The sequence below is a fragment of the Rana temporaria genome, chromosome 5 (genome assembly GCF_905171775.1).
Source record: "Rana temporaria chromosome 5, aRanTem1.1, whole genome shotgun sequence".
NCBI lineage: Eukaryota > Metazoa > Chordata > Amphibia > Anura > Ranidae > Rana > Rana temporaria.
This window is the reverse complement of record NC_053493.1, coordinates 407,947,194-407,973,185: the sequence shown is the minus strand read 5'-3', so window position 1 is coordinate 407,973,185 and position 25,992 is coordinate 407,947,194. Positions and strand designations below refer to the sequence as shown.

General features: G+C 43.8%; 1 protein-coding gene across 1 annotated transcript in view; it reads left to right on the top strand.

The window, feature by feature from the left end:
* Nucleotides 1-25,992, top strand: part of COL22A1 (collagen type XXII alpha 1 chain) — a 513,833-nt gene that overhangs the window by 304,691 nt on the left and 183,150 nt on the right. The window contains exons 25-30 of the mRNA XM_040355007.1: nucleotides 1,209-1,262; nucleotides 7,008-7,061; nucleotides 16,905-16,958; nucleotides 20,250-20,294; nucleotides 21,501-21,563; nucleotides 23,883-23,936. Of these exons, the coding sequence (XP_040210941.1) occupies nucleotides 1,209-1,262; nucleotides 7,008-7,061; nucleotides 16,905-16,958; nucleotides 20,250-20,294; nucleotides 21,501-21,563; nucleotides 23,883-23,936 (324 nt within the window). The remainder of the gene's footprint in view (nucleotides 1-1,208; nucleotides 1,263-7,007; nucleotides 7,062-16,904; nucleotides 16,959-20,249; nucleotides 20,295-21,500; nucleotides 21,564-23,882; nucleotides 23,937-25,992) is intronic.

Sequence of the window (25,992 nt, the reverse complement as noted above, 5' to 3'; positions counted from 1 at the left end):
GTTGAGCAAAGCCTGTGAATACTAATTATGTACCGTATTTATCTTTCTATAGCGCGCACCGGCGTATAGCGCACACCCCTGATCTAGAAGGGAAATTCCTGGAAAAAAAAAATATTATTTACAGTTTTGGTGTCTTGCCCGGCATCCATCTGTGGCCTTGTCCGGTCCGGCGTCTGTCTGCGGCCCTGGTGGTGTCCTCCCCGCTTCTCCCAAGCTGTTTTTGAGCCGATTTCCGCTTCCCGCACTGTGTTTGAACGCCGCCGCCGACATATACCGAGCGCAGTACACTCGGGGACGCTCGGCTCCTCTCGCATAAAGGCTAGGAGGCGGCACAGGGCGTGATCGCGAGCGGAGCCGAGCCTGGCCGAGTGTACTGCGCTTGGTATATGTCGGCGGCGGCGGCGTTCAAACACAGTGCGGGTATCGGCGTATATCGCGCACCACGATTTTCCCCTGATTTTTAGGGGAAAAAAGTGCACAGTATACACCGATAAATACGGGTACATGGGATTTTTTCTGTTTTTTATTTGCAATACTTTTGCAAAGATTTCAAACAAACTTCTTTCACATTGTCATTATGGGGTCACGTTTGTAGAATTGGAAAATGTAGTTAATTTAATTTATTTTGGAATAAGGGTGTATTGTAACAAAATGTGGCGTTTCTGAATCGTGGACAGAATCACAGCGATTCTCCCTGCAAATGGAACGCCATGGTGTGAATGGAGCCTTATGCCACGTACACACGTTCGGTTCATCCGATGAAAACGGTCTGATGGATTTTTTCATCAGATATCCAATGAAGCTGACTGATGATCAGTCTTGCCTACACACCATCAGTTAAAAAAACGATCGTGTCAGAATGCGGTGACGTAAAACACAACGACGTGCTGAGAAAAATTAAGTTCAATGCTTCCGAGCATGCGTCAACTTGATTCTGAGCATGCATGGATTTTTAACTGATGGACTTGCCCACAGGCGATCGTTTTTTCTATCGTTTTTTTTTAACCATCAAATATATTTAAAACAGGTTCTAAGTTTTTTCACCGATGGGAAAAAAACAATGGGGCCCACACATGATCGGTTCGTCCGATGAAAACGGCCGTTTTCATCAGACGAACCGATCGTGTGTACAGGGCATACATGTTTTTGTTTTCGATAAAGAAAAAAGTACAATGTAACAAGTTTATTTTCTCCCTCTTCTTCTCTAGGGGTTGCCTGGTGAAATTGGCTTTCCTGGCAAGCCTGGCAAAATTGGACCTGTGGTGAGTGTTGCAGATGATGGTGAATTATTTGTGCTGTATAAAAATAAATGTAATGAGGGATTCAGACAGAATTTTTGTGTGTGTATATGTATATATTTTTTTAAGTCTGTGGCGGTGTAAAACCTAGAACCAAAAAACCTGTAAATGTGTACAAAAATTGTGCATGTGAAAAACACACAAAAAAGTCCACTTAAAGCGGAGGTTCACCCAAAAAACATGTATATAACATTACATTCTGTATACTTCAAACATGTACAGTATGCTTTTTTTTGGGGGTGGGGGGGTGTACATACAGTATTATCGCTATTTTTCACCTGGCTTCCGGGTACTAGCTCCCGCGGGAGTGGGCGTTCCTATGCAGTGGCGCAATGTCCTCTGGGACTTCGCCCAGATGATTGACGTGCCTGACAAAAACTTCCCCCCGGCGGATAAGGCGCGTCACAAGTTTCCATAACTAGCCAAACTGCGAGTCAGCTCTATACGGCGCCTGCGCAGTCAGCTCTACACTGCTCCTAGTCGGTGAACAGGCGCCGTATAGAGCTGACTGGCAGTTCGGCTAGTTTTGGAAACTCGTGACGCGCCTTATCCGCCGGGGGGAAGTTTTTAAGCGTTTAACGATTGATATGCGCAAAATTTATAGCATTTACAAAATAGGGGATAGTTTTATGGCATTTTTATTAATATTTTTTTTTACTACTAATGGCGGCGATCAGCGTTTTTTCGTGACTGCAACATTATGGCGGACACATCGGACAATTTTGACACATTTTTCACAGCAAAAAGTGCTATAAAAATGCATTGATTACTGTAAAAATGACAATCGCAGTTTAGGAGTTAACCACTAGGGGGCGCTGTAGGGGTTAAGTGTGACCTCATATGTGTTTCTAACTGTAGGGGGGCGGGGCTGGACGTGTGACTTCATTGATCGTCTTTCCTTATATAAGGGAACAGATGATCAATGACACTGCCACAATGAAGAACGGGGAAGGTGTGTTTACACTCACCTCTCCCCGTTCTTCAGCTCCTGTGACAGATCGCGGGACACCGGCGGCGAAAGGGTCCGCGGTCACGGAGCTTCGGACCGGGTCGCGCACGCGACCCATGGCTGGGCTCTTAAAGGCGATGTACGTATTAAATTATAGGTATTGGAATTCTCTTTTAAATTTGCCTGTTAGTGAACATAACGAATACGAATTTATCCAAAGTTAGGAATTATCCGAAATAATGAATGCCGTATCTAAACAAATGGAACAGAACAAATTAATAATCTATATATATATAAAACTCAAGTGTGTGTATGTATGTATGTATGTTTCAGCATCACGTCCAAACGGCTAAAGATATTAACATGAAACTTGGCACACATGTTACTTATATGTCAGCAACAAACATAGGATAGGTGGTTTAACCCTTACCCACCCCCATTTGCCATGGTCGGGGTTTTTCTTTAAAGTCCCATTCAACTCTATGGGAAATACATGTTACTTCATAACTTCCAAACGGCTGTAGATATTTCGATAACACTTGGTCACATGTTACTTATATGTCCACTTAAACTAAAGGATAGTTAATTTATCCCTTAACTACCCCCATTTGTGAGGGTCGGGGTTTTTGTTTAAAGTCCCATGCAAATCAATGGGAAATGTATGTTCCCACATAACTTCTGTACGCCTGGAGATATTTCAATAATACCTGGTACACATATTACTTATATGCCAAATAAAAATATATGACAGTTACATTAACCCTTACCTACACCCTTATATAAAAGATGGGTATATTTATATTACTATGATTTTCCTCCCCAAAAGGTTAAGATAGGAAGACCGGGCAACGCCGGGTATTCAGCTAGTAAATAATACAAATAAAAAGTTTTTATTATTATTATTCTTCTTATTTATTATTAATAATTCCTTATGTTCATTTAGATGGGGCATTCCTTATTTTGGATAATTTGTAACTTTGGATAAATTTGTATTCATTACGTTCACTAACAGCCAAATTTGAAAGGAAATTCCAACACCTATAATTTAATAGTTAGTTATTATTTCAGATTTTCAAATATTTGAATGTACAAATTTATGAATTTATGAATTTACAATTTTACGAATTTTCAAATATTCAAATTTAAAAAAAAAATCGAAACAAATCTAACGTAATGAAGTCATAATAATAATAAATAACAATAATAATAAAAACGTTTATTATTATTATTATTATTTAATTTGTTCCATTCCATTTGTTTAGATGCGGCATTACTAACTATTAAATTATAGGTATTTGAGTTTCCTTTCAAATTTGGCTGTTAGTGAACGTAATGAATATGAATTTATCCGAAGTAATGAACAATTCGAAATAACGAATGCCGCATCTAAACGGATGGAACGTAACAAATTCATAATAATAAATAACAATAATAATAAAAACATTTTATTTTTATTATTATTTATTATTAATTTGTTCCGTTCCATTCGTTTAGATGTGGCATTCCTTATTTTGGATGATTAGTAACTTTGGATAAATTTGTATTTGTTACGTTTACTAACAGCCAAATTTATAAGGAAATTACAATACCTATAATAAGTTAGTTATTATTAGTTAGTAATTCTTTCAAATTTTCTTATTTTCGGTCTTTTGAAATTTTCGGATTTTCTTTCTTATTTTCGGATTTTTGAATTTTAAACGAATGGAACGGAACAAATTAATAATAAATAATAATAATAATAAAACGTTTTTATTATTATTGTTATTTATTATTATGAATTTTTTACGTTCCAGTAGTTTAGATGCGGCATTCGTTATTTCGAATTGTTCATTACTTCGGATAAATTCATATTCATTACGTTCACTAACAGCCATATTTGAAAGGAAACTCAAATACCTATAATTTAATAGTTAGTAATGCCGCATCTAAACAAATGGAACAAATAAATAATAATAATAATAAACGTTTTTATTATTATTGTTATTTATTATTATGACTTCATTACGTTAGATTTGTTTAGATTTTTTTTTACGAATTTCGACAAATTCGTAAATCCAAATTAATGAAAACCTATTAACCACATTTTTATGAATATTTATAAATTTGAATATTTGAAAATTCGTAAAATTGTAAATTCATAAATTCGTAAATTTGTACATTCAAATATTTGTACATTCGAATATTTGAAATTTGAAAAATCTGAAAAAACAGAAAATGTGAAAATCTGAAATAATAACTAACTATTAAATTATAAGTATTGGAATTTCCTTTCAAATTTGGTTGTTAGTGAAGATAATGAATACAAATTTATCCAAAGTTACAAATTATCCAAAATAAGGAATGCCACATCTAAACAAATGGAACGGAACAAATTATTAATAAATAATAATAATAAAAAGTTTAAATTATTATTGTTATTTATTATTATGACTTAATTACGTTCCATTTGTTTAGATTTCGTTTTTCTAAAGAATTTCGACAAACAAACTTTTACGAATATTCGTAAATTTGAATATTTAAAAATTTCTTAAATTTGTAAATTTGTCAATTTGAATATTTAAAAATTTCTTAAATTTGTAAATTCGTAAATTTGTACATTTGAATATTTGAAATTCCAAAAATCCAAAAACCAGTAAATTCAAAAATCTGAAATAATAACTAACTATTAAATTATAGGTATTGGAATTTCCTTTCAAATTTGGCTGAACGTAACAAATACAAATTTATCCAAAGTTACAAATTATTCAAAATAAGGAATGCCGCATCTAAATGAACATAAGGAATTATTAATAATAAATAAGAAGAATAATAGTGATAAAAACTTTTATTTTTATTATTAATTTGTTCTGTTCCATTTGTTTAGATGCGGCATTCATTATTTCGGATAATTCCTAACTTCGGATAAATTCGTATTCGTTATGTTCACTAACAGGCAAATTTAAAAGAGAATTCCAATACCTATAATTTAATAGTTAATTATTCTTTCCGATTTAAAAATTTTGGGGTTTTCATATCTCGAATTTATGAATATTCAGAAAAATTTATTAAACAGGTTTCCACATTTTGTGTTTCGAAACCGGTGATGCGTGGATGTGCTTCTCACGCTCGCCGCCCCCATGAGATGCAGCGCATCCATAGGAATCCATTGGGGGCAGCGAGCGGGAGGAGCGACAGAGCTTGGCGCTGGCTCCCGCGACGGGACTCGCGGTGGTTAATCTCGCCGCTAACTCCTAAACTGCAATTGTATTTTTTACAGTAATCAATGCATTTTTATAGCACTTTTGGCTGTGAAAAATGTGTCAAAATTGTTCGATGTGTCCGCCATAATGTTGCAGTCACGAAAAAAAACGCTGATCGCCGCCATTAGTAGTAAAAAAAAAAAATTATTAATAAAAATGCAATAAATCTATCCCCTATTTTGTAAACGCTATAAATTTTGCGCAAACCAATCGTTAAACGATTATTATGATTTTTTTTTTACCAAAAATATGTAGAAGAATACGTATCGGCCTAAACTGAGGGAAAAAAAAGTTTTTTATATCTTTTTTTGTGGATATTTATTATAGCAAAAAGTAAAAAATTATTATTTTTTTTTTTCAAAATTGTCGCTCTATTTTTGTTTATAGCGCAAAACATAAAAACCGCAGAGGTGATCAAATACCACCAAAAGAAAGCTCTATTTGTGGGGAAAAAAGGACGCCAATTTTGTTTGGGAGCCACGTCGCACGGCCGCGCAATTGTCTGTTAAAGCGACGCAGTGCCGAATCGCAAAACCTGGCCTGGGCATTTAGCTGCCTAAAGGTCCGGGTCTTAAGTGGTTAAAACGGTTCAAGGGTTCATTTTAAGAAGCTGTTTTACTTTATTGTTCCAGCAGAGGGCGCAACTGGTTAATTCTTTATATCATGATTGCTTTAAACACTTTGGGCTAGATTCAGGTACGAGATAAGACGGCATAATGGACACATATAGAAGATGATAATGTAGCAGGTGGAAAGGAACCAGAACATGAGGAGTAATAGCGGTACTGAAATTGTCACATAAGCTGGATGAACTGAGTTCAGCATTACCAGTAAACTTTGCATGAGCTCAGCCATGGCAGGTTTTTTTTTCTTTTATTTTTTATTTAAAGTGGTCTGTGATAGACGGAACACTGATACAATGCTGGGATCAGTGTTTAGTGTTCCGTCTATTACGGACGAGGAGGAGGCAGGGCTTTGCTACAGTGGACGGCCGCCAGCTGCAGCAGCATAGAGATCAAAGGTAGATGGGCACAGTGAGGCTGCAAATGGGCACAGTGAGGCTGCAGATTGGCACAGTGAGGCTGCAAATGGGCACAGTGAAGCTGCATATTGGCACAGTGAGGCTGCAGATTGGCACAGTGAGGCTGCAAATGGGCACAGTGAAGCTGCAGATTGTCACAGTGAGGCTGCAAATGGACACAGTGAAGCTGCAGATGGGCACAGTGAGGCTGCAGATGGGCACAGGGAGGCTGCAGATGGGCACAGTGAGGCTGCAGATGGGCACAGTGAGGCTGCAAATGGGCACAGTGAGGCTGCAGATGGGCATTGTTGACCCTCTTTTCCACTTACAGAAGCTTTGGCATCTCTCACCCTAGGCTTATACTCGAGCCAATATGGTTTCCTAGTTTTTTGTGGTAAAATTAGGTGCCTCGGCTTATATTCGAGTCGGCTTATACTCACGTACATACTGTATATGCCATACCTATCAAATATATAATTATTGGAATTGTTTATGTTTAGGGATCTACTGGTAAAGACGGGACAGATGGTGTAGATGGGAAACCGGGACAAAAGGTGAGTTGACATAATTTTTTATTGATACAGAATTAAGTATTGTTATAGCATAATTGTACTTCTTTTCTTATTTATTTCAAAATAAATGTAAAAAAAAACAAACATAATTGTACGTCTGTTAAAAACTGATATATTGTATGTGATTGCATTACAGGTGAACATTAGCTTTGTATTTTAGTCTGCAGACGGCTATACATTTTCTACAATGCCCCAAAAACATTGGCCCAGATTCAAGAAGCTGTTTTGCTCCCGCGTAGCGAGTGCTCCTGATTCAGGAACATCGCTACGCGGACTGCAGCCTAGGATGTGACAAACATAAGCCTCCTTATGCCTTCATATCTCAGGCTGCATTCTTGCGTTGGCCGCTAGGGGGCGCGGCCATTGTGATCGGCGTATAGTATGCAAATTGCATACTACCACCGATCCACAAAAGTTGCGCGGGCCCTGCGCACGCAAGGTACGGAGTTTCCGTACGGCGACTTTAGCGCAAGGCTGCTCCTGCTAATAGTAGGGGCAGCCAATGCTAAAGTATAGCCGCCCTTCCCGCTCGTGAAATTTAAATTTCACGTCGTTTACGTAAGTGATTCGTGAATGGCGCTGGACGCCATTCACGTTCACTTAGAAGCAAATGACGTCCTTGCGACGTCATTTGCCGCAATGCACGTCGGGAAAGTTTCCCGACGGAGCATGCACTGTTCGCTCGGCGCGGGAGCGCGCCTAATTTAAATGATTCCTGCCCCCGGCGGGATCATTTACATTAGGCGCCCTTACGCCGGGCTAATTAGCATAGCGCCCGCGCAATTTACGGAGCTACTGCTCCGTGAATCGCGGGCAAATCGAAATATTTGCGTGGGCGCAGAGCAAAAATCGTTGCCCTTTGCCCACGCAAATATTGCGCGGATCTACCTGAATCTGGGCCATTGAATTTTCCATATGGCATCAACAGGCTGCAAACTACATCTCTGAGGCTCCCAGAAATCTCATCCCCCTGCTTGAGCTTTTTTTCCCCACACCACTGTGCACTGCATGAGGTCAGACATGCAGCCTGTTGTCTGTAATGTGGTATCCTAAAGGAAAGAGAAAGGTGCCTAAGATAGTAAGAGCTCATAGGTATATAATGATTTGTCCTCATGCGGATCGCTGTAATCCTTGTCTGCAGGGCTGGACTGGGACAAAAATTTGGCCCTGGACTTCATCCAGACAGACCCACTTTGACAGGTCTTTCCCATGGCGGCCGGACAACTCCTGCACCCCCCCTGCCACCCAAGCCCCCGCTCCCCCTTCACTATCCACTAGCCGTTCTACTTTATTAGAGTAGAACGGCTGGTACTGGTACTCTTAGGCCCTGTACACACGATCGAACATGTCTGCTGAAACTGGTCCGCGGACCAGTTTCAGCGGACTGATCCGACCGTGTGTACAGCCTAGCAGACAGGTTTTTCCAGCAGACAAGTTTTAAAGCATGCTTTAAAACTTGTCGGCTGGAAACCCGTCCGTCCGACATGTCTGCTGGTTAGTACACCTAACCAGCGGACAGATATCTCCCGCATGCGTCGAATGGATTCGAGACGCATGCGTGGAAGTATTTTACTTCCTGGTTTGGTGACGTGGCAGCGTCAACGTCACCGCGCTGTCTGTCTGCTGGGATTTTGGTTTGATGGTGTGTACAGCCATCAGACCGAAATCTCCGAGCGGACATGTCCGCGGACCGTTTTCATCGAACATGTTCGATGGTGTGTACGAGGCCTCAGTACCAGTGGGGAAGCTAGACATTATTTCACCTGGGACAAAGATTCAGTTTGGTGCTCCCCCTTATGGGACAAGATTAGGCAGTAGTGAGAAACTCCCAGGCCATAGCTGTTGAGTCAGCTGTCTGTCCCCTCCCCCATGCTCCTCTGTCATCCCCCCTGCTCCTCTGGTCCTCCCCCTGCTTCTCTGTTCCCCCCAGGTGAGCGCTGCAGGAGGGAGAGGAGGTGAGCGCTACGGGAAGGGAGAGGAGGTGAGCGCTACAGGAAAGGAGAGACAGAGGAGCGGAGGGGGCGGCGGTCCGCTGTCACTGAAGCCGGCCCACTGAGCCATCGGCCCACCGGGAAACTCCCTGTAGTTCCAATGGCCAGTCCATCCCTGCTTGTCTGTCTGAGAGAGAGACAGACCAGCTGTCAGAGTCCCTGGTGAGGTGGATTGGTGAGCAGCCAAAGTTGCAATGAGGAGGCCCGGGTTCTGGAACCGAGCTGGAACACACACGTTTCGGATATGCACAGCTCCTTCGTCAGACCTCAAGGTCTGATGAAGGAGCCGTGCGTGCTCCGAAATGCGTTACCGCCCACCACCTTCACCCGATGTCACATTGTCACATGCCTTCCAGTTTGGTTCCAGAACCCAGGCCGCCTCATCGCATCTTCGCCTCCTCACCAATCCACGTCACCAGGGACTCAAACAGCTGCAGGACGGCTCTCTCTCTCCCTCAGACAGACAAGAATTACAGTGACCCGCATTACCTATAACCTCTTAGTATCTTAGGTGCCTTTCTATTTCCTTTATGACCCTCCAGAGCTGCTTCTTCTCTACAACGTGCTGCCTTCAGTGCCATCTCGCCATTGCTACTTAGGACCGGATACCCAGCATCCCAGAGCAAAAACTTTACAATAAACCAGGGATCTCCAAACTTTCTAAATAAAGGTCCAGTTCATTGTCCTTTAGATTTTAGGGGGGCTGGACTGTCACCAATGGGAGTATCAAACAGGTAAAATAGTGCCCCATCCTTGGTATCACGGTTAGGAATAGTGTTACATCCTTGGTATCACGGTTAGTAATGATGTCCCATCCTTGGTATCACGGTTAGGACAAGTGCCCCATCTTTGGTATCAAGTTTAGGAATAGTGCCCCGTACTTGGTATCACAGTAAGGAATGGTGCCCCCATCCTTGGTATCACAGTTAGGAATGGTGTCCCATCCTTAGTATCATGGTTAGCAATGGTGTCCCATCCTTGGTATCACGGTTAGGAATAGTGTTCTATCCTTGGTATCACGGTTAATAATAGTGTCCCATCCTTGGTATCACGGTTAGAAATGGTGTCCCATCCTTGGTATCACGTTTAGGAATGGTGTCCCATCCTTGGTATCACGGTTAGGAATGGTGTCCCATCCTTGGTATCACGGTTAGGAATGGTGTCCCATCCTTGGTATCACGGTTAGGAATGGTGTCCCATCCTTGGTATCACGGTTAGCAATAGTGTCCCATCCTTGGTATCACGGTTAGGAATAGTGTTCTATCCTTGGTATCACGGTCAATAATAGTGTCCCATCCTTGGTATCACGGTTAGTAATGGTGTCCCATCTTTGGTATCATGGTTAGTAATGGTGTCCCATCCTTGGTATCATGGTTAGGAATGGTGTCCCATCCTTGGTATCACGGTTAGGAATAGTGTTCCATCCTTGGTATCACGTTTAGGAATGGTCTCCCATGCTTGGTATCACGGTTAGGAATGGTGTCCCATGCTTGGTATCACGGTTAGGAATGGTGTCCCATCCTTGGTATCACAGTTAGGAATGGTGTCCCATCCTTGGTATCACGGTTAGGAATAGTGGGCCAGATTCACCTAGAATCGCGGCGGCGTAACGTATCCTAGATACGTTACACCGACGCAATTTTTCGTCGCAAGTGCCTGATTCACCAAGCACTTGCGATGAAAACCTACGCCGGCGGCCTCCGGTGCAAGGCGGGCCAATTCAAATGGGCGTGTGCCATTTAAATTAGGCGCGCTCCAGCGCCGGACCTACCGCGCATGCTCCGTTTCCGAACTCCCGCCGTGCTTTGCGCGAAGTGACGTAATTTTTTCAAACGGCGACGCGCGTAGCGTAATTCTGTATTCCCGGACGGCTTACGCAAACGACGTTATTTTTTCAATTTCGACGCGGGAACGACGGCCATACTTTATACAGCAATACGATTGCTGTGTAAAGTTAAGGCAGCAAAACAAACGACTAACTTTGCGACGGGAAACTAGACTAGCGGCGACGTAGCGAACGCAAAAAACCGTCGTGGATCGCCGTAACTCCTAATTTGCATACCCGACGCTGGTTTACGACGCGAACTCCCCCCAGCGGCGGCCGCGGTATTGCATCTTAAGATCTGACAGTGTAAAACAATTACACCTGTCGGATCTTATGGCTATCTATGCGTAACTGATTCTATGAATCAGTCGCATAGATAGAACAACAGATACGACGGCGTATCAGGAGATACGCCGTTGTATCTGCTCTGTGAATCTGGCCCAGTGTTCCATCCTTGGTATCATGATTAAGAATAGTGGGCCAGATTCACGTAGAGCGGGCGCAGCGTAACGTAACCGGTTTACGTTACACCGTCGCAATTTTTCCGATTTAGTGCCCGATCCACAAAGCACTTACCTGGAAATTTGCGGCGGTGTATCGTAAACAGGTCCGGCGCAAGGCGGCCCAATTCAAATGGGGCGGGTACCATTTAAATTAGGCGCGCTCCCGCGCCGGACGTACTGCGCATGCTCCCGTCGCAAATTTCCCGACGTGCTTTGCGCGAAATTACGATGCGCCGACGTTTTGTGAATCGCGACGTGAAAAAAGACTTACGCCGGGAAAAATAAAAGATTTAAAAAAAAATCAAAAGCGACGCGGGAAAGACAGGCATACTTTAACATGGTGGAGTACTTTTACACCATGTTAAAGGTGCCCTATCTTTGCGATGGAAATCTAACACTTGCGACGCCGTAACGACGGGAAAAATCTTTGTGGATCGCCGTAACTCCTAATTTGCCCCAAGTTCCATCATTGGCATCACGGTTAGGAATGGTGTCCCATCCTTGGTATTATGGTTAGGAATAGTGTTCCATCCTTGGTATCATGATTAGGAATGGTGTCCCATCCTTGGTATCACGGTTAGGATCAGTGTTCCATCCTTGGTATCACAGTTAAGAATAGTGTCCCATCCTTGGTATCACGGTTAGGAATGGTGTCCCATCCTTGGTATCACGGTTAGGAATAGTGTCCTATCCTTGGTATAACGGTTATGAATAGTGTCCCATCCTTGGTATCACGGTTAGGAATAGTGCCCAGATCCTTGGTATCACGGTTAGGAATAGTGCCCTATCATTTGTGTCATTGGAGGAAATTATGCCCCAGGATGGGTTTAATAGGAGGGGCATAGATGATACCACTCACCTTGTACATTTTGGTGGCAGCAGTGAGAAATCTTTATGACAGGAAGCATGTAAAGGGGACTAGGATTGGTCAGGTGTTGGTGCCAAACTGTACTCCACCCCTCTTCTTCTAAGACAGCCACTCACCATTTGTTGAATTAACCTTACACCATATTGTGTCATATTCCCAGCCTGAGGCCTGTTCATGGCATCCCTGGCTTGAGGCCTACAATATTTGAGAAAGGAATGTCCATTACTGTTTTCTTACACTTTACACTTTACTGTAACTTTTATATTCCATGACATATCACATGGACATACTACAGTACCAAAGTCTTTGGTGCAAGACGCCACATGTAAGGTTTACGAACTCTATGAGTAAGCCCCAAACTGGAGGAAACGTTTGTCCTTTAGATTTTAGGGGGGCTGGACTGTCACCAATGGGAGTATCAAACAGGTAAAATAGTGCCCCATCCTTGGTATCACGGTTAGGAATAGTGTTACATCCTTGGTATCACGGTTAGTAATGATGTCCCATCCTTGGTATCACGGTTAGGACAAGTGCCCCATCTTTGGTATCAAGTTTAGGAATAGTGCCCCGTACTTGGTATCACAGTAAGGAATGGTGCCCCCATCCTTGGTGTCACAGTTAGGAATGGTGTCCCATCCTTAGTATCATGGTTAGCAATGGTGTCCCATCCTTGGTATCACGGTTAGGAATAGTGTTCTATCCTTGGTATCACGGTTAATAATAGTGTCCCATCCTTGGTATCACGGTTAGAAATGGTGTCCCATCCTTGGTATCACGTTTAGGAATGGTGTCCCATCCTTGGTATCACGGTTAGGAATGGTGTCCCATCCTTGGTATCACGGTTAGGAATGGTGTCCCATCCTTGGTATCACGGTTAGGAATGGTGTCCCATCCTTGGTATCACGGTTAGCAATAGTGTCCCATCCTTGGTATCACGGTTAGGAATAGTGTTCTATCCTTGGTATCACGGTCAATAATAGTGTCCCATCCTTGGTATCACGGTTAGTAATGGTGTCCCATCTTTGGTATCATGGTTAGTAATGGTGTCCCATCCTTGGTATCATGGTTAGGAATGGTGTCCCATCCTTGGTATCACGGTTAGGAATAGTGTTCCATCCTTGGTATCACGTTTAGGAATGGTCTCCCATGCTTGGTATCACGGTTAGGAATGGTGTCCCATGCTTGGTATCACGGTTAGGAATGGTGTCCCATCCTTGGTATCACAGTTAGGAATGGTGTCCCATCCTTAGTATCACGGTTAGGAATAGTGGGCCAGATTCACCTAGAATCGCGGCGGCGTAACGTATCCTAGATACGTTACACCGACGCAATTTTTCATCGCAAGTGCCTGATTCACCAAGCACTTGCGATGAAAACCTACGCCGGCGGCCTCCGGTGCAAGGCGGGCCAATTCAAATGGGCGTGTGCCATTTAAATTAGGCGCGCTCCAGCGCCGGACCTACCGCGCATGCTCCGTTTCCGAACTCCCGCCGTGCTTTGCGCGAAGTGACGTAATTTTTTCAAACGGCGACGCGCGTAGCGTAATTCTGTATTCCCGGACGGCTTACGCAAACGACGTTATTTTTTCAATTTCGACGCGGGAACGACGGCCATACTTTATACAGCAATACGATTGCTGTGTAAAGTTAAGGCAGCAAAACAAACGACTAACTTTGCGACGGGAAACTAGACTAGCGGCGACGTAGCGAACGCAAAAAACCGTCGTGGATCGCCGTAACTCCTAATTTGCATACCCGACGCTGGTTTACGACGCGAACTCCCCCCAGCGGCGGCCGCGGTATTGCATCTTAAGATCTGACAGTGTAAAACAATTACACCTGTCGGATCTTATGGCTATCTATGCGTAACTGATTCTATGAATCAGTCGCATAGATAGAACAACAGATACGACGGCGTATCAGGAGATACGCCGTTGTATCTGCTCTGTGAATCTGGCCCAGTGTTCCATCCTTGGTATCATGATTAAGAATAGTGGGCCAGATTCACGTAGAGCGGGCGCAGCGTAACGTAACCGGTTTACGTTACACCGCCGCAATTTTTCCGATTTAGTGCCCGATCCACAAAGCACTTACCTGGAAATTTGCGGCGGTGTATCGTAAACAGGTCCGGCGCAAGGCGGCCCAATTCAAATGGGGCGGGTACCATTTAAATTAGGCGCGCTCCCGCGCCGGACGTACTGCGCATGCTCCCGTCGCAAATTTCCCGACGTGCTTTGCGCGAAATTACGATGCGCCGACGTTTTGTGAATCGCGACGTGAAAAAAGACTTACGCCGGGAAAAATAAAAGATTTAAAAAAAAATCAAAAGCGACGCGGGAAAGACAGGCATACTTTAACATGGTGGAGTACTTTTACACCATGTTAAAGGTGCCCTATCTTTGCGATGGAAATCTAACACTTGCGATGCCGTAACGACGGGAAAAATCTTTGTGGATCGCCGTAACTCCTAATTTGCCCCAAGTTCCATCATTGGCATCACGGTTAGGAATGGTGTCCCATCCTTGGTATTATGGTTAGGAATAGTGTTCCATCCTTGGTATCATGATTAGGAATGGTGTCCCATCCTTGGTATCACGGTTAGGATCAGTGTTCCATCCTTGGTATCACAGTTAAGAATAGTGTCCCATCCTTGGTATCACGGTTAGGAATGGTGTCCCATCCTTGGTATCACGGTTAGGAATGGTGCCCCATCCTTGGTATCACGGTTAGGAATGGTGTCCCATCCTTGGTATCACGGTTAGGAATGGTGTCCCATCCTTGGTATCACGGTTAGGAATGGTGCCCCATTCTTGATATTATGCTTAGGAATGGTGCCCCATCCCTGGTATCACGGTTAGGAATAGTGCCCCAACTTTGGTATAATGGTTAGGAATGGTGTCCCATCCTTGGTATCACGGTTAGGAATAGTGTTCTATCCTTGGTATAACGGTTATGAATAGTGTCCCATCCTTGGTATCACGGTTAGGAATAGTGCCCAGATCCTTGGTATCACGGTTAGGAATAGTGCCCTATCATTTGTGTCATTGGAGGAAATTATGCCCCAGGATGGGTTTAATAGGAGGGGCATAGATGATACCACTCACCTTGTACATTTTGGTGGCAGCAGTGAGAAATCTTTATGACAGGAAGCATGTAAAGGGGACTAGGATTGGTCAGGTGTTGGTGCCAAACTGTACTCCACCCCTCTTCTTCTAAGACAGCCACTCACCATTTGTTGAATTAACCTTACACCATATTGTGTCATATTCCCAGCCTGAGGCCTGTTCATGGCATCCCTGGCTTGTGGCCTACAATATTTGAGAAAGGAATGTCCATTACTGTTTTCTTACACTTTACACTTTACTGTAACTTTTATATTCCATGACATATCACATGGACATACTACAGTACCAAAGTCTTTGGTGCAAGACGCCACATGTAAGGTTTACGAACTCTATGAGTAAGCCCCAAACTGGAGGAAACGTTTTCCAATGGGTAGAGAGCAACCTGAGCCACGTTTACACAGTTTGTGACTGCAAAAACCTGTGCAAGTAACAGCAGTTACGCCGGCATATCCCTTTTGAGGATCTGGCCCAAGGTTCTTATGTTAGTATTTCAATCTCTTCCCAATGCCCCTTCTATAGTTCTGCCCAGCCAGGCCCACTTCCCCCCAAATGGCACTCATTCTTAGTCTTTCACCATTACTCACATAGAGGATCCTGTACAGTCCTCCAAGGCCTTGGGCATCCCTCTGTAGGGGGAGACAGGGAGACTATAGCTAATTCTCCCACGCCCTGTACCACCTCACTTGGGACTTAAGCCCTGCAAAGTGCCCTGTGGATCAGCATTGCAGGAGACTACATCTTGATGGCTCAGGGGCGTTTGGCTCCCATGATAAGGAAAGGGATGGTCAGCAGTATGACAACCAAAAAGGGATTTTCGGTTGTTGAAAAAAAATGAACAATGCTGTAAAAACAGCCTATGTGTTTCGGACATTAGTCCTTAGTCATGGTTAAGGACTAACGTCCAAAACATGTAGGCTGTTTTTACAGCATTGTACATGTTTTTTTTCATTGAAGGAATATCACTTTTTGGCTGTCATCCTGAGTACTGACCGTCCCTTTCCTCATCTTGGTATGCTGGAGGTGTCGGTAGCCTCAAGGTCTAAGCACCGGGGGGAGCCGTTATGTGGAAAGTCCTACACACCTGATTTTCCTTAATGTTTGGCTCACGTGTCCCGTCTACCCTGGGCTCCACTCACCACTGGAATTTATAAGGGCATTAGCCTCACCCATTACATCACCAGAGGAGGGATTTCTCTAAAAGGGGAGCTAACACCCAATTACAACTTTCCATTTACCATACTGTATTGGGAACCGAGCCATCTAGTGCCAGGCAAGCTAACTGCATCTGCCAACAAGCTCCTGCACAGAGGTAAAGTGTCACACTGGTTTACTGCACAGATGTGGAAAAAATATACAAGGAACACCAAAATTCAATGAAGAATACACACAATGAATGGATTTAGACATTATTCGATCATCCCGGAGTTCAACGTTAACTGTTGTATTTTCTAGACTTGGATGTTGTTTTGGCAAACCCATCTCACTAACATTGTTCTATCTTACTCCCCCTACAGGGTGAACAGGGTGAACGTGGCTTGGATGGAATTCCTGGACAAGTTGGCCCTAAGGTAACCATATCTGTTGTGATGAAACATTAAAGGAAATGGAAATGTTCTCCCCAGTTCCGGTTATCAGAAGTGTAGACAGCAGAGCAGCTTAAAGCCCAACTATTTTCTTAGGGTGCATTCCCACATGCGACAGCCCTTGCTGCTCCTATGAAAAGTGATCCACCATGACTCATGGTGGATCACTTTTCAGAGGGCAGTTGACAGGTGGACGGGAGATGATGTCACCTCCTTATGTCCTGTTTAACCCTAAAAAGACTGAATCACAATGCTGCAACGTGGTTACTATGTGCCCTCCATTAATTTGGATGGGTTGCATTTGGTGGCCAGAAAAACTCAGGGGGGCGGGGGGGGGGGGGTTTAATATTTCTCTGCTGCACAACCTTGAGTGGCTACATGCCTTTAGGTGGTCATTTTGGTGCAAGCATTTTGACCTGTTGTATAGTGCTCCTATTGTTTCTGCCAGGGGAGTACATACAGGGTTTGCCATGCTCCAGGGGGCTGTCTTGTCCCCTCTTTACACCTGGATAGGAGGCAGGGGGCTGCATGGAGAGGAAATGATCCCTCCATGCAGCGGCTGAATGCCTGCTTCTCCTTCTCTCCCACCTGCAGACATTAAGCAGCTGCAGGAAAGAAATGAAGGGTATTGGTTGCTCTACATGTTGCCACCACCACCTCCCTGTACCTTTCCTGCTGTCCCGGGCCCCTATGTGCTTCCCTGTACCCTGCTGTCGGGTTTCCCCCTCCCACCTCCCATCGGCTGTTGCGGGGGATCTGTCAGCATGGAGAGCTGGAAAGAGCTGTGTGTAATTTCCTGGCCTCTTCCTTGTCTTAATGAATTGAGTCAGTGATCTGTTTTTTTTTTTTTTCTTTCTAGCTGAGGCACAGTAAACTGTGTTTACTATGCTTCAGTTTTTGAATGAACGGGAAGCCTCTGTACAGAGATATTCCTGTCCATTCGCTCTGTGCAGATGAGACTGAAGAGATGGAGATTGAGGGTTGTGTCCTCAATCTCCTTTCTCTGTCTCAAAGGGGAGACATCAGATGTTCTGTGTAGGCCCCTGATATCTCACCAAAGCTCCCCAACGGGAGTCCTAAAACATTATTTTTTTTAAATAAAAAATAAGATTGTAAAAAAAGAAAAAAAATGTTAAAAAATAAATAAACAAAAATAAAAAAACTACTGACACCAGTGGCGGAACTACCTGGGCCACAAAGGTTGCACTTGCGACCGGGCTCTGGTGTTCCACCACCATGGGGGACTCCAAGGCATCAGGAAGGTGGCCTACTGCAGGACCATAATAAAGGGTCCCACAGTGGGAGTCAAGGGCCCTGGGATTAGTGGGAAGGACACCGGCCAGGGGGGACCTTCATGGTTTCTTGCACTAGGGCCCTGAAGGTTCTAGTTACGCGTCTGGTTTTTGCCATCAATGTATTATACCTCTGGCTTGGAGCATCCATTCAGAAAGGTCAATCATAATATGCTCAGAACTCATCTGTTCTTTGCCAGGACCTTAAAGTCAGAGGTCCCACCTGACAATCCTCAACTAGGATTTCGGGATTAGACATCAGCAGTGGCAGCCTCCATGCTTTTCTCCAGAAATCTTTTCTCTATTATTTTGTCCTACAAATTTAAAAAATAGCTTTTGTTTGTGTATACATTTGCTATTATTATTATTATTATTATTATTATTAATGCTGCTCTGCTTTTCCGGATGCTAGGGGGCAGTGTAATGCACGATTCAGCGCATCCCACTGTTTTCTTTTTTTTTTTGTGTGTGTTTTGTACAAAATGTACAAAATGAACACTTCTTTCACTGCAATCTCAGGCAGCTCGCTGCACAGCCTGACATTTCCCTGCGATTTGGCCCGTTGTGCTGTGATAAAATGCAGCATGTCTGTATTTTATCGGTTGCGTTGCAGTGTGAATGGGATACATAGGAAATAATTGTTTCCTTTGTGTCCTTGTGGTGACTGACGATTTACCATGCAGTAAAACGTCTGTCGCCGCACATAGTGTAAATTGGCCCTTAGTGGTTAGTACTTCCGCCTGGCAACACTGGGGTCGTCGGTTCAAATCCCAAACCACCTCCATGCACTACCTGCATGGAGTTTGCATGTTCTCCCTGTGCCTGTGTGGGTTTCCTCCGGGTACTCTGGTTTCCTCCCACTCTCCACAGACATGCTGGTAGGTTAATTGGCTCCTGTCTACATTAACCATAATATGTGTATGCATGAATGTGAGTTAGGGATCTTAGATTGTAAGCTCCTCGAGGGCAGGGACTGATGTGAATGTACAATATATACTGCAGTGGCAGCCCGTCCATTAGGGGTGCCGCCCCTCCTATCAATGCGTCAAGCCCCCTAATCTACATGCAGGGCAAGGACGCCTGGATTACAATGCTTTTTTTTTTTTTAAAGCGGGGATTCACCCCCGTACATACCGTATTTTCACCGCCGCTTCCGGGTATGTCTTCTGCGGGACTGGGCGTTCCTAATTGATTGACAGGCTTCCGACCGTCGCATACTGCGCGTCACAAGTTGCCGAAAGAAGCCGAACGTCGGTGCGCAGGCGCCGTATAGAGCCGACTCGCAGTCCGGCTTCTTTCGGCAACTCGTGACGCGATGTATGCGATGGTCGGAAGCCTGTCAATCAATTAGGAACGCCCAGTCCCGCAGAAGACATACCTGGAAGCGGCGGTGAAAATACGGTGTGTACGGGGATAAAATAAAAAAAAAAACATCCGATTGTCATTCTGACAACTCGGCTGAATGTAATGTTAATTTTTTTTTTTTTTGGGTGAACCCCCGCTTTAAGCACATGATTAGAGCCAGAGGCTCTAATAGGCTTCAAAAACTGGTGGGCTCAGGGCACAGAGCATTGCGCCCCGAGCCCACCCAGTTGTGTGACAATAGCAAATGGATATTTGCTATTGTCACACTAAATTTCCTCCCAGCCAATCAGAAAGCGGTGTTCGAGACCTGTTTCCTGATTGGCCGAATGGAGAAGCGATCCTATTGGCCAGGGAGGAGGGAGGAGACGCACAGCCGCCATAATGCAGGCGAAGCCTCAGCACCCGGAGGGAAGCACTGTCAGTGCCATTGATAACTGTCGGGCTGGTAACCAGACTGACCGACCGCCCAGGGGTTATGCGGGTGGGTGCATTGTTTGCCACCCCCCCAAAAAATAAATAAACCCACCAGCCGCCATTGATATACTGTATGTAAAATGCTGTGTAATATTAACAGTGCTATATACGTACCTGTAATAAAAAATAATTGTTTCTTTTCCAGGGCCAACATGGTGAGCAGGGACTCCCCGGTACCCATGGGCGGAAGGTAACATTTGTCAGGCTTTGTTCTTATTTTTTTCTCAATTTTTACAAGGGTGTGCTAAGGAAGGGGGTCATCATCTTCTGATGGCTCAGTGTATCGGCGAGACATGTGAACTGACGAAAAATGTGTTTATTTTCATTTCATTCTTTTTTTTTTTTTTTTTCAGGTCATTCGTTATGAATTTAATAGTATTTTTGTAAATTGTATATTTGTAAATTGTATATTTGTAAAGTTGAAAATCCAAAATCCTTAAATTCCAAAATTCGTAAATTTGGAAACCCGTAAATTCTAAAATCCAAAATCCGTAAATTTGAACAAAATCTCTAAATTCAGAGTTCTGTAAATTCGAAAATCCAAAATCCGGAAATTCGAAAATTCGAACATCCGAAATTCGAAAATGAGAAAATTCGAACTCCGGATATTCAAAACAATAACTAACTAATAATAACTAACTATTAAATCATAGGTATTGGAATTTTCTTTAAAATTTGTCTGTTAGTGAACGTAACAAATACAAATTTATCCAAAGTTACGACTTATCCGAAATAACGAATGTCGCATCTAAACAAATGGATCGGAACAAATTAATATTTAATAATAAAACTTTTTTATTAATGTTATTTATTATTATTAATTTGTCACGTTCAAGTCGTTTAAATGCAGCATTTGTTATTTTGGAAAATTATCAGAAGTTACAAATTTTCCAAAATAACAAATGCCGCATTTAAACGACTGGAATGTAACAAATTAGTAATAATAAATAACATTAATAAAAACGTTTTATTATTATTATTATTATTATTATTATTTTTTTTTTTTTCGATCCATTTGTTTAGATGCGACATTCGTTATTTCAGATAAGTCGTAACTTCGGATAAATTCATATTCGTATTCGTTCATTAACAGACAAATTTGATAGTAAATTCAAATACCTATAATTTAATAGTAAGTTATTAGTTATTATTTCAGATTTTTGGATTTTCGTTCTTCTTTAGAATTTTCGTTTATTTTCAAATTTTCAGATTTACGGATTTACGAATTTTTGAATATTTGGAAGAACAGGTTTTCGTTCATTTGGATATTTACAAATTTGTTAAAAAGGTCCTTCAGTTTTGCTATATTTGCTATGTATTTCCTATATAACACAGCTTTCTAAAATGTTCATGATGTTGTGGTGGAGATAATTTTTCCTGAATTATCATTTTTTAGGGAGACATTGGCCCTCCAGGATTGGCTGGAGCAGCTGGCTTGAAAGGCGAAAAGGGAGACCTGGTAAAAAATTTAAGGACACCATCACTAATGCAACAATTTTACAGTATACAGTATGTGTTATGTGCAGGGCTTTTTCTCTCAGAGAAGTGCAAGTACTTCCCTTTTCCAATTCACCCCTTTTCTCTGACCCCTACCCACCTCCAAGCACCATCCTTTGGTTCCTCCCCCTACCCACCTCCAAGCACCATCCTTTGGTTCCTCCCCCTACCCACCTCCAAGCACCATCCCTCGGTTCCTCTCTCTACCCACCTCCAAGCACCACCCTTTGGTTCCTCTCTCTAAAAATCCTCCTAGCACCATCCCTTGGTTCCTCTCTCTACCCACCTCCAAGCACCATTCTTTGGTTCCTCTCTCTACCCACTTCCAAGCACCATCCTTTGGTTCCTCCCCCTACCCACCTCCAAGCACCATGCCTTGGTTCCTCTCTCTACCCACCTCCAAGCACCATCCTTTGGTTCCTCTCTCTACAAACCTCCTAGCACCATCCCTTGGTTCCTCTCTCTACCCACCTCCAAGCACCATCCTTTGGTTCCTCTCTCTACCCACTTCCAAGCACCATCCTTTGGTTCCTCCCCCTACCCACCTCCAAGCACCATCCATTGGTTCCTCTCTATACCCACCTCCAAGTACCATCCCTTGGTTCCTCCCCCTACCCACTTTCAAGCACCATCCATTGGTTCCTCTCTTTACCCACCTCCAAGCACCATCCCTTGGTTCCTCCCCTACCCACATCCAAGCACCATTCTTTGGTTCCTCCCCCAACCCACTTCCAAGAACCATCTCTTGGTTCCTCTCTCTACCCAACTCCAAGCACTATCCCTTGGTTCCTCTCCTTACACACCTTCAAGCACCATCCCATGGTTCCTCTCTCTACCCACCTCCAAGCACCATCCCTTGGTTCCTCTCTCTACCCACCTCCAAGCACCATCCCTTGGTTCCTCCCCTGACCCATTTCCAAGGACCATCCATTGGTTCCTCTCCCTACCCACCTCCAAGCACCATCCTTTGGTTCCTCCCCTACCCACCTCCAAGCACCATCCCTTGGTTTATTTAACCTACCCACCTCCAAGAACCATCCCTTGGTTCCTCTCTCTACCCACCTCCAAGCACCATCCCTTGGTTCCTCTCCCTACCCATCTCCAAGAACCATCCCTTGGTTCCTCCCAATAACCCACCACCAAGCACCATCCCTTGGTTCTTCTCCCTACCCACCTCCAAGCACCATCACTTGGTTCCTAACCTTACCCACCTCCAAGTACCCCCCTTTTGTAAAATACAGAACCAAGTATCATTTTGTGGTGCTATGAAATTTGGTAGCCAGCAACAATAGATCGCCCTTCCATGATCAATAGACCTTCCTGTAACAAATTACCCCAAGCAATGATAGGCCCCCCTCCAGCAACAATAGACCCTCCTGCAACAAAATACCCCCCACCTTAGAAACAATATTTCCCCCTCCAGCAATAATAGACTCTCCTGCAGCAAAATACCCCCCAAGCAACAATAGATACCAACTCCAGTAACAAAATACCCCCTGAGCAAAAATAGATTCACCTCCAACAAAAAATACCCCCAAAGAAAAAATAGACCCTCCTTCAACAAAATAACCCCCACCCAAGAAACAATAGGCCCCCCTCCAGCAATAATGGACCCTCCTGCAACAATAGATCTCTCAGCAATATAAAACAGCCATTAGCAACAATAGATTCCCCAGCAGTCAGCATCAGTAGATCTTCCAGCAGCTGGTAACAATAGACACCCAACCAGTATCCCTCCCGGCCACAATTGATAAAAAAAATTCCCCAGCAACAATAGATCTGAATGGTGACAAAAGAACCCCCAATAGCCAGAAACAATAGACCTCCCAGCACACCCCAGCACATACATTCAGTGCTAAAGGTGCTGTTCCCCTGCATTCCTGCTGAAAAAAATCCCTTGGTTATGTAAAAGAAACTACTTCTGTGCATGCGCCGTTCGTTAAAAACGTCATTTACGTGGGGTCATGCTTTATTTACATAAAACACGCCCACCTCTTCACAATTTGAATTAGGCGCGCTTACGCCGGCACATTTACACTACGCCACCGTAACTTAGGACGCAAGTGCTTTGTGAATACAGCACTTGCCTCTCTAACTTACGGCGGCGTAGCGTATATGAGATACGCTACGCCTGCCTAACGTTAGGCACGTCTGCCTGAATCTGGCTAACAGAGTCTGAATTAGGCAATACATTTATATTGTAGAAAAGTCACAATGTAGCTTTTCTGTACAGCGTTCTTTTGCTTTTCTTGTCCTTATAATGTCTTTTTTTTTTATTAAGGGTGAAAAAGGAAATATTGGATCTTCAGGGCTGAAAGGTGAAAGAGGAGATAAGGTATGTTATTATTTCTTTTTTTTCAAACACCTTTGTCACCTAAAGTCTAGACATTCTTGGTTCATGTGGTTTGCATGCCAGCTTATGCTCTACAACAAGGGTCTCCAAACTTTTCAAAGGGCCAGTTTATTGACCTTCAGACTTTAGGGGGGCCGGACTGTGGGCAGTAATAGTGGAGATTTTCTTGGCATCGGTGGGAGTAAACATCGCAATAATTGGTATTGGGGGAGAAGCAGTGCCCCATCATTTGTTTAATTGGATGGAACAGTGCCCCTTTATTGGTAACATTGGGAGGGCAGGAATAATACCCCATCATCGGTATCATTGGAAAGCAATAATGCTCCATCATTAGTATCAGTAGGAGGAATAGTGTCCCATTATTGGTGTCAGTGGGGGATATTGTGCTTCATTTCTGGTGTCAGTTGGCAGAATAGTGTCTTGTATCTTTGGGAGTAGTGACCCAAGGGCCGGATAAAGGCAAGCAACGGGCCGCATCTGGCCCCAGGGCCACCGTTTGGAGACCACTGCTCTAGAACAAGGGTCTCCACACTTTTTAAAGGGCCAGTTTATTGTCCTCCAGACTTGAGGAGGGGCAGATTATGGCAAGCAGTGGCAGTAAATGTCACGGGGCCGGCATGAGTAAGAATAAATATGGCTTTAGGGTTGGTAGTCAATAGGAGTAGTGTCCCTATTAGTAAAGAGGAATAGGATCCCATCACTGGTATCCGTGGAAGAAATAGTGCCCCATTGTTGGTGTCAGTGGGAGGATTAGTGCCTCATATCAGTGGGAGGATTAGTGCCCAAGGACCAGCTAGCAGAGGGCCACATGGAGCCACAGTTTGGAAACCCCTGCTCTAGAAGTACAGAGCTCCAGTAACTGAGCTTATTGAGGCTGATTTATAAACAATAGCTTTACCTTTAGACTGTGTATCTTGGTTGAAACTTCAATACAACTAACATTAATGTAGGAATAAAAAGGTAAATATTTCAATGTGCCTACAGAGATCAAAATCAGAGTATCTCTAAGGCCCCGTACACACGGTCGGACAAAACCGATGAGAATGGTCCGACGGACCGTTTTCATCGGTTCACCGCTGAAGTGGCCTGATTTTTGGAATTGCATACAGACAATCGGAATTTCAGATGGGAACTTTTCCTGTCTGAAAATTTGAGAACCAGCTCTCAAATTTTTCTTGGCGGAAATTCCGACAGAAAAATTCCGATGGAGCATACACACGGTCGGAATTTTCGACCAAAAGCTCACATCAGACTTTTCTTGGTGGAATTTCCGATTGTTTGTATGTGGCATTACTGTCTCCATCTCATGCCGCATACACACAGTCGTTTTTTGTGATGAAAAAAAAACGTAATTTTTTCTCATGGAAAAAAAAACAAAGTTTTTCAAACTTCATTTTAAAAACCGACGTTGCCTACACACCATCGTTTTTTCAAAATGCTCTAGCAAAGCGTGGTTACGTTCAGCACGTACGGCGGCACTCTGTTCCATTCAAGCTCGCTTCATAGGCCCCATACACACGATAGAATCCATCCGCTGAAAAATCCCAGCGAATGGGTTTCAGCGGATAGATCCTATGGTGTGTACACTCCAGCGGATCTGTTTCCGCGGATATATCTCCCCTGGGATGGATTCCAGCAGATCGAATATTCGCTGACATGCTAAACAAATCCATCTGCTGGAATCCATCCCAACGGATGGATCCGCTGGTCTGTATAGACTCACCGGATCCATCCGTCCGAAGGGATCCCCCGCATGCGTCGTAATGATTCGACGCATGCGTGGAATTCCTTATATGACAGCGTCGCGCACGTCGCCGCGTCATAATCGCGGCGACGGCGCGACACGTCATCGCCAGAGGATTTCGGCGCGGATTTCAATGCGATGGTGAGTACACTCCATCGCAGAGAAATCTGCTGAAATCCTCGAGAGGATTTATCCGCGGAAACGTTCCGCTGGAACGTATTCGCGGATAAATCCTCTCGTGTGTATGGGGCCATACAGTAGGTGACCACGATATTGTGTCAATCTCGCTCCCTT